General features: G+C 55.0%; 1 protein-coding gene across 3 annotated transcripts; it reads right to left on the bottom strand.

The window, feature by feature from the left end:
* Positions 1-4,109: 4,109 nt before the first annotated feature.
* Positions 4,110-11,745, bottom strand: OSM (oncostatin M). Of its 3 annotated transcripts, none has more exons than XM_025933311.2 (3): positions 7,976-8,139; positions 6,307-6,440; positions 4,110-5,652 (listed from the first exon to the last, which is right to left on the bottom strand). In XM_025933311.2, the coding sequence occupies exons 1-3, from the start codon at positions 8,007-8,009 to the stop codon at positions 5,104-5,106; spliced, it is 717 nt and encodes a 238-aa protein (XP_025789096.1). In that variant the 5' UTR covers positions 8,010-8,139; the 3' UTR covers positions 4,110-5,103. The 3 variants fall into 3 exon arrangements, with proteins under 3 accessions (XP_025789096.1, XP_086538219.1, XP_086538218.1); XM_086682093.1 differs by having other exon boundaries at positions 6,928-8,102; XM_086682092.1 differs by lacking the exon at positions 6,307-6,440 and having other exon boundaries at positions 7,976-11,745.
* Positions 11,746-14,347: the final 2,602 nt, after the last annotated feature.

Here is a 14,347-nt window from a genome sequence, read left to right as displayed (position 1 = left end):
TGCACCCCACTTGACTTCCCGTCAAGTGCCGTGTGGCCCTGAGGCTCCCCCCACTTCCACCCCACCCCCTGGCTGAAGGGCTGGGTGCAACAGGGGCAGAGAACCCCAGGCCCCTGGCCAGACTGTGCCTAACAAGGGCAGGATCTTCAGGGTGGCCAAGGGGGAAAAGTGGGGCTGCGGCTGGGGCTGGGGAGGGGGCGACCCTGTGCCCAATGCCCCTACCCAGTGCTGCGTGGCAAGGCCGCTGGGACCTGAGTCACAACTGACTGGGCCGCACCCAGCCTGCCTGGGTGACCCAGGCCAGCATAAGGCGATGACTGAGCAGCCCTCCGCATGACCGGCCGGGGTCGGCCTTAGGTGTTTTGACTCAGACCTGCCACAAGCCGTGTGCACCAGGGCCATGCCCCTTGTCCCTGTCCCCAGAAGAGTCACAGGGCCGCAGCTGTCCCCCTGGACACAGTGCCCCCCCCCAAGCCACCACACGCTTTCCGGACACCCACCTCAGAACCCCGGAGTCACCTGGCCCGTCTGGTTGGCCCTCCTCCACAGGCTCCAGGGCCCCACCTGCCCAACCCACCTCCCTGGGAGACCTTCGCCCCTCCCCGAGCCAGGGAGCAGAGCCCAGCCCTTGGGGCCGCCCCAGGAAGCAGGGAGTGGGGCTGGCCAAGTGGAAGGCCTCTCCAACGCTGACCATGGACTGTGAGCCTTGCCTCAGCATGGAAAAGGTGGTCTGTGTGCACTCTGGGTCCCAGGCCTGGTGTGGAGGGTAGGGGGTGCAGGGGGACAGGGGCACAGAGAGAAAAGCCGTGAAGAGAGCAATAAGGAAAAAGGGAAAATGAGAGAGAGAAAATACAGAGAACGTTGCTTGTGCACCTGCTCAGTAACCGCTTACGATAATGCCGAAATAGTGCAGTGTTTGTGTGGTCTCCTGGGAAATCTGTCACAGCCAGGGCGGTGGGCCAGTTCAGCCCATTGTACAAAGGGGAAAGCTGAGGCTCAACCCGGGAGGTCACATGGCTTTGAAGGCAGGGTGGCTGGGGGTTGAACTCATTTTACTTAACTCTCAAGTCTTTTCTCATCCTTCGAGAAAGAGGAGGAAAAAAATCGCATTAATAGTGGTGGACAGTGAAGGCCATGGAGGCGAAAAACCCAGCTCTGCCGTTTGCAAGCTGTGTTTGTTTTGTGGATAGGTAGTAAGTGCACCCCATCCCCACCTTTTTCCAGCAGTGTCCCTGCCCTCTGGGACCCCTGTCCTGGGGAACTTTCCATCCTGTGTGTTACATGTAGTTGACTGAAGGTCTGTCACTTTGAAAAACTTGAAAAAGAAGAAGAAAATCTGGCTTCAAGCTGATGCCTGCAACAAGGCCAGGACCCCTTTATCTTCCTGAGCCTTTGTCCCTTCACATAACCACTGGAGAGGAAGCATACACTGTGGGCCCACAGGGTATTGCCACTCCAGGAAAATGTGCCTTGTATAGGATCAGCTCCTTCTGTGGCACAAAAGCATTATTTGGGCCCCCGCCCCACTGCCTGTCACACCAATGATTGTGGGAACCCCAGTCTCACCATCAGAGAAAGCTTATTCTGACTTGAGATGCAGACTCTAGAAATGTCACCCTGCAGGCTCTCTGTAGGCCACCTGTGGCCCCCAGGGAAGCCCCATAAACCCTTCTGGATGGGGAAATCAAGGAGGAGGGGGAATTCGAACTGGGGCTCAGGGCAGAAGGGTAGGAGGCTGAGGCTGGGAATGGAGGGGGGAAGTCCAGGCTTCAGGGAGGTCAGGATGCCTATATGAGTTAGGGAGCCAGCAAAGCATGGCTCGAACACAGACATGAGCGGGCAAAGCTGGCCTGGCATGAGAGCAGGGGCCTGGCATGTTAAGATGAGGGGTTTGGAATTGGTACCACAGCAGTAGGACAGGAAGGAGTCTCTGAAGGTTTGGGAGCAGAAGATATGGTGGCAGTGACATTTTTGACCCTGTCCAGGGAGCCAGGACCTGGCTGGCTGTCGGGAGAGCAGGAGGCATGTGCCAGAGATGGGATGTGGGAGAGATCGAGGGACCTTGTGATCAACGGACAGGGGAGAAGCTGAGAGAGGTGACGGTGAGGACTGGGGCTCTGGAACCTCTGTGGGGGCAAATAGGAAGCAGAAATCAGGTGTGGGGTGGAGGTGACTTTGGCCCTGAGGCCTTTGGCACAGGGCTCCCGGCAGAGGTTCCTAGAAGTCGAGTCTGTAGGCTTGGGAGAGCACCAGACTGGAGATGGCAGTTTGGGGGCACCTGCAGCTGTGTTCTCATCAGGGTATGACATAGAGATGACAAATCCTCAAAGGTGGGACCCCTGAAACTCCCTCCCCAGATTCTGGAGCTCCCTGATCTGCTTCCTATGGAGTGGGTGCTGTTCCAGCTCAAAGTCAGACACCTCTCCTTAGGCTTATCCACAGAGTAAGGGGTTGGCAAGGGGCCCAGGCAGGGGTAGGGGGCAGCCACCCTGGGCTTCCCAGCTCTTCCTCCACAGACCAACCTCTGCTCACTCCGTGGGCAACCGCACGCCTGCCACAGCGCCAGCTCCCCTTCTGCTCCGAGAACCTGAGCGTGCCTGGCTTTTGGTGTCTGCCACCTCCCACCCACAGCTTCCCAGCAACTCAGCCTGAGGAAAGCCCCCCCTCCCCTATGCCGGGGCAGGGCAGAAAAGAGAGAGGCCTGGCCCCCTGCCGTTGGTGGCACCGGGATGGTACCACCCAAGCCAGCCTCTCTGGCATGCTGCTCGCTGAGCTCCTACTGAGTGCAGGCCCTGTGCTGGGTGCTGAGGCGGAGCAAAGGGAAGCAGCTGCTGTCTCCACATTCTTGGCAGCTCTAGGCTAGTGTGGGAGGCAGATGGTAAAGCACCACAGCAGGCAAGAGCCTCCCAAGAGGACAGTTTTATGAGGACAAATAACCAAGTTGCTGGACCCAGACCATGGGTGGTAGGGAAGAATAGCTGAAGATGCACTGAGCAAAATGACAGGGAACGGTGTTCCAGACAGAGGGAACAGCATAAGCAGAGGCCTCATGGTAGGACAGAGCCCTGGGCATATCGAGAGCCAAAAGGTGGCCTGTGTGGCAGATCCTCAAGAGCAAGGGAGAGCCCAGTGGGAGACGGTGGAAAGCTCTTACTGGGGACTTGGTAGGTCACCTGGAACACATTGGGCATTGCCGAGAAGACTATTGGTTGGGAGTCAGGGTCCGGAGTTCTGTGCTGGAGTTCCCTCTGTGATCTTGAGCAAGATGCTTCCCTTCTCCGGGCCTTTTTGATATAAATCAGTGACGCCCCTGGCTCACTATATGCTGATCCTGGAATGCTTGGAGCCTTTGCCCTAGCTGTTTCTGCCACCTGGGGGCCCCACCCCCTCTCCTGTGCCATTCAGATTTCAGAGTGGATGGAGAGGCTTCACCTCTCCCAGGGCCATGCCTGTTGCCTGAGGTTCTCATTCTATTACATCACCCGATTTCGTTATGCAGAGCTCATAGCCCAATATTCTGAGTTGGTTCTTCTGCATGTCTGTTGCCTGTCTGCCCCCTAGCCTGGGAGCTCTGTGCCCTTAGGGACTCATGACATTGCTGGCCAAGTTACAGAGGTTGAAGAGTAACAGAAGATGCTCTGGCATCTAACAGACCTGAATTCAGCATGTGTCCGCCCTCCCAGAAAACGTGTTCTGAGGACATGGGCAGGTAACTCAGTCTCCCTGAGACTCAGTCTTCTTATCTGCAAAGTGGATCTTATCTATTGCAGAGAGTCCTGCCAGGAGCCCTTCAAGAAACAGGTTCAAGCGCACAGCAGGTCACAGGCCATGTCTGAGGCAGGGTCTGTTACTATCTTGTCTATTTCACGTAACACGCATAAGCACACATACCCCCCAGTCACACACCTACAGGGGACCACACATTCCAGCTTTCCTCCCTCCTCTCTTGCTCCCAAACCCTCTAGTCCCTAGCATCTCAAGGGAGTCACATTCAGACACAATAAATGCCCTGTTTGAGACACCCCCACGGTCAGGGCCCCCCCCCCTTCCTCCAAGAGGCTAGATTCCCTCAAATTCTTTCCCACAAGGCAACAGAGAGACACAGGGACTTTAGAAACCAGGCAAGTTTTAAATATATGTTGGCACAATATTAACATTAAATACGTATCATAAATAAGCCTTATAAATAGGAAACAGATAAAAACTGATAAAAATCGATAAATTAATCATATTCCTGCAAAGAATTGGCCCAGCAGCTTCTGGGACTCCCTTGCTTCAGCATGAGAAAATTTCATGATGCACCACCAGGGGGAGGAGCCAGCAGCCAGGACCCAAGACTGGGTACTTCCAGACACTAGGTCTTTACTCCATGTCCATTTGCACTGCATTTGATATCCACTGTATGCCATAGAATCCCAGCTACTGGCAAGCAGAGAGGGCTTTACACGGTCCCAACTCTCTTGAATCACAAAAAGAAAACTGAAGTCCAGAGAGGTAAGGTGGTCTTCCCGAGGCTACACAGTGAGAGGGGTTGAGCTGGCCCTTGAGCCCCACTTTTAGACACCCTACCCCGATCAGCACTCCTTCTAGGACACTCTGCCTGTGTCACAGCTGCCTAAAATGAGGTCACCCAGATGTCCAGGTGTCTGGCCTGAGACTGTCAATGAGGCATAAGAGGCCAGCTCAGGCCCTGACCTCCCCCTCGGAACCATGCCTCCATGGAAAGGAGGAAGTCTGGGGTCAACAGCCCTGCAAGTCATGAGAGGGAAGGGCCGACAGGCCTCTGGGGAGCAGAGCAGGGGGGGCAGTCAGTCTGGCCATGAGTCAGCCTGTGTCATCAGACCCCTGAATCAATGGAAAGTTAGCCCCGCGTGGCCTGACCTGGCCATCCCACCGAGACTGGGGAACTCAGGGCTGGGGGTTAAATGGTCTAACCCTACCCTCCCCGCCTGAAGGAGGTAGAGGGGCCTGCTTGGCTCCCACCCCTTAAAGTGCGCTTCTGAGGGGGTGGGGAACAGAGGAGAGCAGGTTTGGAGGCCGGCGGGGATGGGCCATCCTACAGAATACCTGTGAGTCCTTTATCTGTCAGGGTTACCCCTAAGGCTACCGGGGCAACCACTCTCTGGGCATGAGTCTTTTGTTCCTGCTGGAGAGATGCGTCCTGTGCTTCCCCTTCCGCAGGCCCCGGCGGGGGCTGTGTCTCCGGCTCCGACTCGGGCTCTGCCCCCACTCTCGGAATACCTGACCCACTGAGTGCATGAAGCGGTGGTAGCCATGCAGGAACCTGCAGCCCTCCAGCCTGCGCTGAAAGGCGTCTGAGATGGGGGTGGGTGACGGAGAAGCCCCTGGGCCTGTCGGAGTGGGCTCAGTCTTCTCCAAGGAGCCTGGAAGCAGCTGGGCCATGCAGTGGATATTGTTCTTGAACCCGCGAATGTTTAACTTTGCTATATTTAGCTTCTCTAAGTCCTGGGCTTTGGGGATGTCCTTCTGTAAAGTTCTCAGTCTGTGCAGAACATGGCCCAGTGTGGTGTTAAGGATCTGCAGAAATTCCTGCCTGCTGAGCCGCTGCAGGGCATCTTTGCTGGGGAAGACCCCGGGGCGCTCCCGACAGTGCTTCTTCAGACCATCCTTGTCCAGGCCTTGGATGCTGATCTGGAGGGAAAGGAGAATCAGAGGGTGAGTGCTAGAGCCCCCACCACACACACACACACACACACACACACACACACACACACAATTCTGCTCTGGTCAGCCTTGAAATGCTCAACCTCATGTATCCCATCCAATCCTCCCATCGTACAGATCAGAAACTGAGGCCAAGGAGGAGCAAGGACTCTCCCATCACTGCAGACAGGACAGAAGGATGTTGGGGGGCTGGCGGGTTGAGGTGACTGCACAGGTGGTGATTGTGGTGTGCAGAGTTTGAGTGGGGGTGGGTGGGTAACCTTGAGCTTTTTTAGGAGGACGGGACTCTGTTTTGTTCACTGTTACATCTCTGAGGCCTAGAGCAGGGCACATGGGTAGGTATACAATGGAGTTGAGGTTTTCACTCCGGCCCACTGAGCTGGGAAAGCTGTAATGTCTCCTTGGCATTTCAGAGGAGTGAAGTGCCAAGGAGTGGAACACTCCAAGGCCTGGAGTGTTCGATGTGGCCCCGGAATAACACAGGGACTTGGTTTCCCCACCTGCCCCATATCGAGTAGGGGTTGGGTGAATGGGAGTCGGGTCTCATCTTCTCTGGGCTCACTGCTGCCCTAGGACTACTATTCTCTGAAACTCAGATGCCACCAGGGGCCAGGCGCTCACATAGGGGTCCAGGAGCATGCTGGTGTGCTGCATGAAGTCCGCCAGCTTCTGGAGCTGCCCAAGGAGCTCTTGGTAGTTGTCCAAACAGCTGCCCATGGCCGGCGTACTCAGGAACAGGAGTCCAAGGACCAGACCTGGGGCAGAGAAGGGGGGTGTCACCTGACTTGGGGAGGCGGGTGGCTTTCAGAGGGGAGGGAACCTAAGAGGGCCTTAGAGGGCACAGCCCATCGTCTCAGGCTTCGTGCTGTCATGGGTGGGGCTGGGCACCGTGTGTGCACAGGAAGGAGCACCTGCTGGGGCCACCACCACCTCCCCCATGAGGCACTGCCCAGCATCCAAAACAGGGCTGCACTTCACCATGCAGGCCTTTGAGAGGAGGTTTTGGGGCCCAGTTGGACCTCCTGCACTTGCCAATCTTCCCAACCCCAGGATCTGACACACAGCAGCCCAGGTGGGGCTGCTGCCTGCAAGACCTCCGGGTCCCCCCGTAACAGAGCCTGGCCCTCCTTGCAGGTGGGCTTAGCCTGGCAGCAGCCTGGTGCCCTGAGCTATGTCTGTACAAACAAGAGAGCCCCCATTTTACTGACAGGAAAATCAAGGCACTGAAGGAGAAGGGCTCACCCAGGTCACACAAGGCCAGCATTGTCCTCAACCTCTTGCACCTTCCTCTTCTCTCCCTTCATGTCCCACATCTGTCAGGCCCACCAGATACGCCGTGAGCCAGAATGTTCGGGGTGGGAAGAGCATACTTACTGCCGGCCAACCTCCCCACACCCACCCCCCAGGCACCGGCAGCCATGTGGTCGGAAGGGGCCTGTGGCGCAATGGCCCCGGAAGGCAGTGACACCATGTTCCCTTCCTAAGAACCGTTCAGCTCCTGGGGAAGGATGAGGGGCTGGCCACCCAGGCACAGCGACCACAGGGCACTCCTCGCCACCTCCTCAGGTATCTGCTGCTGGGCTTGGGCAGGGGAGTCCGTGTGAGCACCACATGCACGTGGGACTAGGGTGTCTTCATGGGCGTGTGTCCAGGTCTGTGTGAGGTGAAAGGAAGGAGCTGGCCACAAACAAACGTTGTGCCCTGTCCACCGTGGGGGCCCAGGCTGCATGTGGGGGTTCCCAAGTTAGTGAGATTGAGGGCTCTGAATGACATCACACGGCTCTGTGTGCACGTCATCCTGTGGGTGTGGCTATGTGTGCTGTGTGATTGTGTGGGTTCCAGGGTCCCTGGGCCTGGCTGGCTGTGTGTATCCATTCCAGACCCTGCAAATCAGGGCAAGAAGGAGGCCTCACCACCCCTCCAGACATCACACTGTTTTCCTCTTGGCTTCTGCAGCTTCCTACTCTATCCAGCATGTATCTCACCTCCCCTCTGCTTCTCTGGCTTCTCCCCTCAATCTATCCCCTTCCCTCACTCTCTTGTTCCCAGAGCTGTCTCTACATCACCTCCCCTTTAGAAGCCTTCTGGGGATAGTCCTTCTCTACCTTGTAAAGATGCTGTGTTCTCAGTGGACCACTTGCTTTGCCTGACCTCCCAGTTCTCCCCCCTTCTCAGCATCCTTCTGGTGCCCAGCCTTTCCAGCTCCCAAAGGACAGAAGGTGCCTCTGCTCCCCGCTGGTGCCCAGGGGCACAGCAAGTGGGTACTGGTGGAGAGGAAGGAAGTACTTACTGAGCAGCGTCCTCCGCATAAGCTGTGCCCGCATGCTGGGTGCCCGAGCTCCGGCCGGCGCCTGCTGGGGGTGACACCTCCTGGCTGGGAGCCCTGCGGGCTAGCAGCCACTTTATGCCCGCCAGGGCGATTGGCCAACACCTCGTGAGGTGGGTGGGGAGCGGAGGGGGGGGAGGGGCAGGCCTTCTGGGAACATGACCCCAAAAACCAAAGTTTCCACGGGCGGCCAATGGGCGCTGGGTGCGGTGGCATGCCTGCTCCTCCTCCTGTTTTCTTCGAATTCGTTCTTCGAGGTCAGCCCCACGCCCAAGGATGATGCAAACCGCAGCCCCAGCCTTCCTGGGGTGAGTAGGGAACATGGGGGTCCGAGCCATGTGCAGGGAGCTGTGCCCAGGATAGAGGGGAGAGTGTGCCAACTGGGGCCTCAGAGGGCCCGCAGGCCAGGCTCGGCCCAGGAGCCATCAGCCTCAGCAGCCACTGTGGTTTGGGACTGAGGGGAGCGAGACATCTTCCTTCTTGAGTGCCCTTCCCGCCCTCCTGCTGGGGCTGTTGGGACATCTGTGAGCGGAAACCACCGGGCTCTGGGCACAGAGCCAGACCCAGGCTGGCAGCCCCGAGATTGTGGTTCTGGCCCCAGGACCTGCATCCTCCAGTGGGGCTCCCAGCCATCTCCTTTCTCCCATCATGCAAACCCCTTGCAACAAACCTTCTTTATCCCAGGCCCATTGCCCACACCTAGGCCCTTTCTTTACAGACAGGGTCTTCTGGCGGAAAACAGGTGCTTAAAGCAAGAGAAACAGGAGGTTAGGGCTCAAGCGAGCTGACATACTGTGTGACCAGAGGCAAGTCATTTAACCTCTCTGGGCCTCAGAGGCCCCACCTGTAAAAGGAGGGTTCAAACAGTATTTCCTGGCTCAGGCTCACAGAGCTGCTGCTGTCATGGACATAAAAGGCAAAAGTCCTTTGAAGGAAAAAAGAAAGCTGAAAGTCTAATTCCAAGTACTAGCTGTTGAGGGATGGTGTGGGGGGCGGAGGAGATGGGGAAGCTGTGAGCTCAGAGGGGAAGCCAGGGTGGGGGAGTCGCCGTGGTGACGGTTGGGGACCAGGTTTCACTTTCTCTGAAAGATAGTGATTGTGGGTTGGTCCTCAGCTTCTCGAAGACCTCTGGACGTCAGAGTGAAGGAACCCTGGAGACCACGCCTCTCTAGTCTACCTGTTACTTTGCCTAGGGTGAAGGAGGCCTGGGCTAGGGCAGACAAGGGGGCGGAAATGCTGGCTCAGGCCTGCAGGTCATGCCTGGCACCCGCAGCATATCTACCAGGCCCGGAAGGGGGTCTGTGGCCTGCACCCTCAGGAGCCCGGTGGGCAGGGGGGCCTCGGAAGGCTGGGAACCAGGGTGGGGCCTCTGGAATCTGCCAGGGAGGCCTGGGCTGCTCCAGCTGGGGAGAGCATTGGGCCCGTGGAGCCTGAACAAGGAGAGCTGAGGTGGCCAGGAAGGAAGAGGGTCGGACACCCTCCTGTCCATCCATGTCCCCAGCACCCATCATGACCACCAAGGCTATTCCTACCTGTTCTCTCCTCTGTATATACACTTAACATCACTCATTTACCCATTCAAAAAACTTTTATTTGGCCCTTCTCTGAGCCAGCCATTCCCAAGTGCTAAGGATCCAGTAGTGGGTAAAACCAGACACACCTCCATGCCCAGGAGGCTGTTCGTCACCCCCCACCCACTCCCTGGCACCCCAGCATGGTGCTTACCACACCCACCAGTGCCACCCCCAAAGGCCAGTTCTGGATTCTCCTCCTGAGAACGTTGCTTCTGCTAAATTCCTCATCTCTGTGCCCACCCCCGCAAGACTATTTCCTGGGGCCCAAGCCAAGCTGGGATCCTTCTTCATTTCACATCCCTGATCTCATCTTGCAACAGCCCTGAGAGGGAGAGCACCCACGCAGGGATGCTTTGGCTCCTTTTAATGAGGAAACTGAGAAGCTCGGGGCCTGGCTCCAAGCAAGAGAGCCACATCCAGCAGGAGAGCCTCTTGCCCCTCTCAGCTACTGCGGACCAACCTCCACACTCGGGGGAGAGCTACATGCCTTTACTTTCCCGTCCCCGTGTCACCCTGTGTGGGAATAGTTAAAAGGAGGCGACATTCAGCAGCACCTGGGTGGCTCAGTCAGTTAAGCGTCCAACTTTGGTTCAGGTCATGATCCCGCAGTTTGTGGGCTCGAGCCCTGCCTCAGGCTCTCACTGACAGCTGAGTTGGCTTCGGATTCTCTCTCTCTCTCTCTGCCCCTCAACTTGCTCACGTGTGCTCTCCCTCTCTCTCTCTCTAAAAAAATAAACAAATAAACTTAAAAAAAAAAAAAAGAAAAAAGAGGAGGGGGCATTCAAACCAGGGCTGTCAAGTCTAAAAGACGACGCTCTGAGCACGTAGCTAACCGAGGTTCAGTGTGCAGGCCCCAGGGACAAAGGCCACCAAAGGCAAAGGGGGCTTCTATATTAGTTTGCGCGGACTGCTGTAACAAAGAAGCACAGATGGCAGGACATAAACAATAGGAAGGCATGTTGGCGCCGTCCTAAGTCTTGAGACCCAGGTGTCAGCAGGGTGGATTTCATCTGGCAGCCTCTCTCCTTGACTTGTAGATGGCTGCCTTCTCATCTCCTCACATGGTTGGCCCTCTGTCTATCCTAATCTCCTCTTCTTATACGGACACCGGTCATATTGTATTAGCCCCACCCTCCCACAATGACCTCATTATACCTTACCTCTTTGAAGGTCCTATCTCCAAATACAGCCACATTCTGAGGTACAGTGGGGTTAGGTCTTTAACATATAAACTTAAGGGATAAAATTCAGCCTATAACAGCTCGCAAGTGCAGGGCATGGCTGGAGGGCTGCAGGGAGTGGGGACGATGGGGGAGTGTCCAGAGCTCGGTGGGAGGGGACAGTGATGTGTAGGAGGACAGGGAGTGGCCCCAAGGTGAGGAGACCCGGCTGGTCAACAGAGCAAAGCATGAGGGGAAGATGCGTCAGCGTTTCTGGTGAGGTCAGCACCCAGTGACGTCCCTCTCGCCAGCAGGAAAAGCTTGCAACATGGCCCAGCCAGTATAAATAGGCTCCCCGACCACAGGCCCGGGCTCTCCCCTCTTCCCGGGCCACGTCAGCTAGGTCCGCGTGATTTGGAGGGGGAAAGAGGACCAGCTTTGTTCCTTAGAACTGCTGTTTCCATGTCTTTCCGGCCCACCCTCCGGCTGTGGGGCTCTACTGCTTTAAATGCAAGAAAAAGACCTGGGGTGACCTTTGTGAGTGGGTCAAAATGGAAGGCAGGAGGCCATTCATCTGGGAAGAGAGACAGTGATCTCTGACCTGTTAGGGTGGGAGGTGGAGATCCATCCAGTTACCGGTCTCAATTTACTTATGAGCTCAGTGTTCTTGGCCCAGTCACATCCCCTTTCTGAGCCACGGTTTCCCCTGTGGACTGCAGTGCCACAATTTAACAATCAAGAGACAACCCAATTTTAAAATGGGCAAAGGAGAAATGAATAGGTATTTCTTCAAAACAGACAGACAAATGGCCAATAAATACATAAAAAGCTGCTCATCATCGTTAGCCATCAGGAAAATGCAAAATCAAACCTGCAATGAGACACCTCTCCATATCCACTAGGTGGCCACAATCAAAGACAGACAATAACAAGTACTGGAGAGGACACGGAGAAACCCAAAACCCTCACAGGCTGCTGGTGGGAATGCAAAATGGTGCAGCCGCTTCGGAAGGCTGTCTGGCAGAACCTCAAACCGTTAAACATTAAGAGGTGTCATACACCGAACTATTTCATGCCTACATACACACCCCAGAGACTTGAAAGCATACATTCACACAAGAACTTGCACACAATTATTTATAGCAGCATTTATTCACAATAGCCCCAAAGTGGAAGCAATCCAAATGTCCATCAGCAGAAAACAGAGTTTTAAACTGTGGTATATCCATACAATGGAATATTATTCAGCCACAAAAGGAATGAAGTACAGACACATGCTACAATGTGGATGAGCCTCAAAAACCTTATACTAAGTAAAAGAAACCAGTCACAAAAGGTTGCTGGATGATTCCATTTATATGAAATGTCCAGAATAGGTTAATTCATAGAGACAGAAAGCACCTGAGTGCTCCCCAGTGGCTGGAGAGATCTAAGGATAAGGAGTGACAGCTAATGGGTATGGGGTTTCTTTTGGGGTGATGAAATGTTTTTGAATTAAATAGTGGTGATGGTTGTACAATCTTCTGAATATACTAAAACCCACCGAATTATATACTTTAAAATGGTGAAGTTGATAATATACATATCTTGTATCTCTATTTTTTAAAAAATGCAGTGGTAAGTGCTGTCTCAAGAGGACAGTGAGGGTAATTTGGTGGATAATGCGTGCAAATGCCTAGCTCATAGCAAGTGCTCGATAAATACCCGCCAGCCACTGGGGCAGACAGAGGCGTACATTTGCTTATGTCATAGCATGGCTTTGAGGACGATTGGGAAAGACGACATTACATAAACCCTGGGGTGAGCAAGTATCTACCAGGGCCCTCCCCATGAGGCCAGCGAGGTCACCCTGGGCTGGAGGATCCTTTGGCTTGAGATGTGCCACAGAATTCTTCTGGGACCTGGTGTGTCCACAGTGTGGGAAGCCTCTGTGTGTCCAGCGGCTCCCCCAAATTGGGTAACTAAGCCCCCTTCCAGAGGCCTGAACCTTCAGAGAAATGCAGCATAGAGATAGGGATAGAAGGACTCACTTCTGTTCAGGAGGCTCACTGTCTTCGGCAGTGGGGCGGGGGGCGGGGGACAAGCATCTACTCTGAGATGGGATGACCAGGAGATAAGAGCGCTGCCCTGCTATCTTCTCTCTGGCTGGCCTAGAACAACCACCCCCCTCACCATCCCCTCTGAGCCCAGGGTCCTCTCTGAGAGATGAGGGGATGGGCGAGATGAACACAGAGGGCCTAGAACCCTACAGGCTCTAAGCACTGAGATATCACTGTAAATAAAAATAACCTTAACCATCAAACAAGGATCACGAAGTCCAATGGAGTCCTGACTTTTCTCATGCTGGCAACATACAACGCCTATTTTGAAACATCACATTCTTGCCAAAAATGTTTTGGTGCCCAGGCACGTGCCATTTGCCCACTGGTAATAATCAGACGTTTCTGGAGCTCTTCTGTGGGCTGCACCCAGTTCTGAGCACTTCCTCCTACAGGCTGGCTCTGTGAATTCTCCCAACCATCCTCACAGAGATCATTGTGTCTATCCTGTAGATGGGGAAACTGAGGCCTGAGAGATGAGGTATTTGACGGGAGGTCACACAGGTGGGAGGGAGCAAAGGCAAGTTGGGCTCCAGGCAGCTGTCCTAGGTCCACACGATTGGCCAGCACACCATACACGCAGTGGCTTGCCCAGAACTCATGCAGCCACATAGCTCAACAAACTTGAAAATAAATGGTTTTCACAGTGGGAAGATGGATATCCACTTGGTCAAGGACCAGCCAGGGAGTGATTGGGTGAGGAGGTCGGTATTTCTACAGGTCTGGGATGGAAGAGGGGGGCGGGGAATGCCAGTTTAACTGGCAAAAATGCAGGAGAGAGATGCTACAAATTCCACATGGAGAGGACTGCATGAGGTGATATGCAAGCAAGACTGCATAGGTCTGGTTTAGAGAAAAGCAGGTGTGGCTGGAAGTCTTAACAGAGAGGGAGGAAAGTCAGGAGGAAGGAAATGGATCCACCCACCAAATGGCTTTACTGCCATTGCAGTCCCTCCAGGGGACTTGTACAATACAGCCTGGTGCCACCCTCTTGTTTAAAACACTCCCCTGGATTCATGCGGACGTTTGGTGAGGCCAAAGTTATTACCACAGCCACCAGGCCCTGCCCACCCCCAAGCCTCACCCATACCTTTCTAGCCCACTGCCTTCTCTGACTTTCCTCAGTCCCTCAGGGGAGCAGAGCACTCACCTCATGGCCTTTGCATATGCTGTTCCCACTGCCTGAACCTCCTCCTACTGAATGAACTGTCATCCAGACATCAAGGTCCAGTCCAAGCTTCACCTCTTCAGGGAAGCCCCCCCTGAACTTCCTCCACCCCAGGCTGGTCCCTGCCCACCCCTGACAAAATTCTGAGAGGGTGTGTGCTGTGGTTGTGGCTCCTCGTTGCCTTTCCAGAGCACAGCACAGTCCACGTCATATAGTAGGTGCTCAATAAATCTTTAGTGAATGGATGAATGCATGACCACAGATGTGGCCATCTGCAGAATCCCCAGGAAAGGTCACCTGTGGCTCCCAGGGTACAGGATCCAGATGTGTCCCTC

The sequence above is a fragment of the Puma concolor genome, chromosome D3 (genome assembly GCF_028749965.1).
Source record: "Puma concolor isolate L17-30 chromosome D3, mPumCon1.1.hap2, whole genome shotgun sequence".
NCBI lineage: Eukaryota > Metazoa > Chordata > Mammalia > Carnivora > Felidae > Puma > Puma concolor.
Note: the sequence above shows the minus strand (reverse complement) of the source record. Positions and strands in the feature narration are given on the sequence as shown.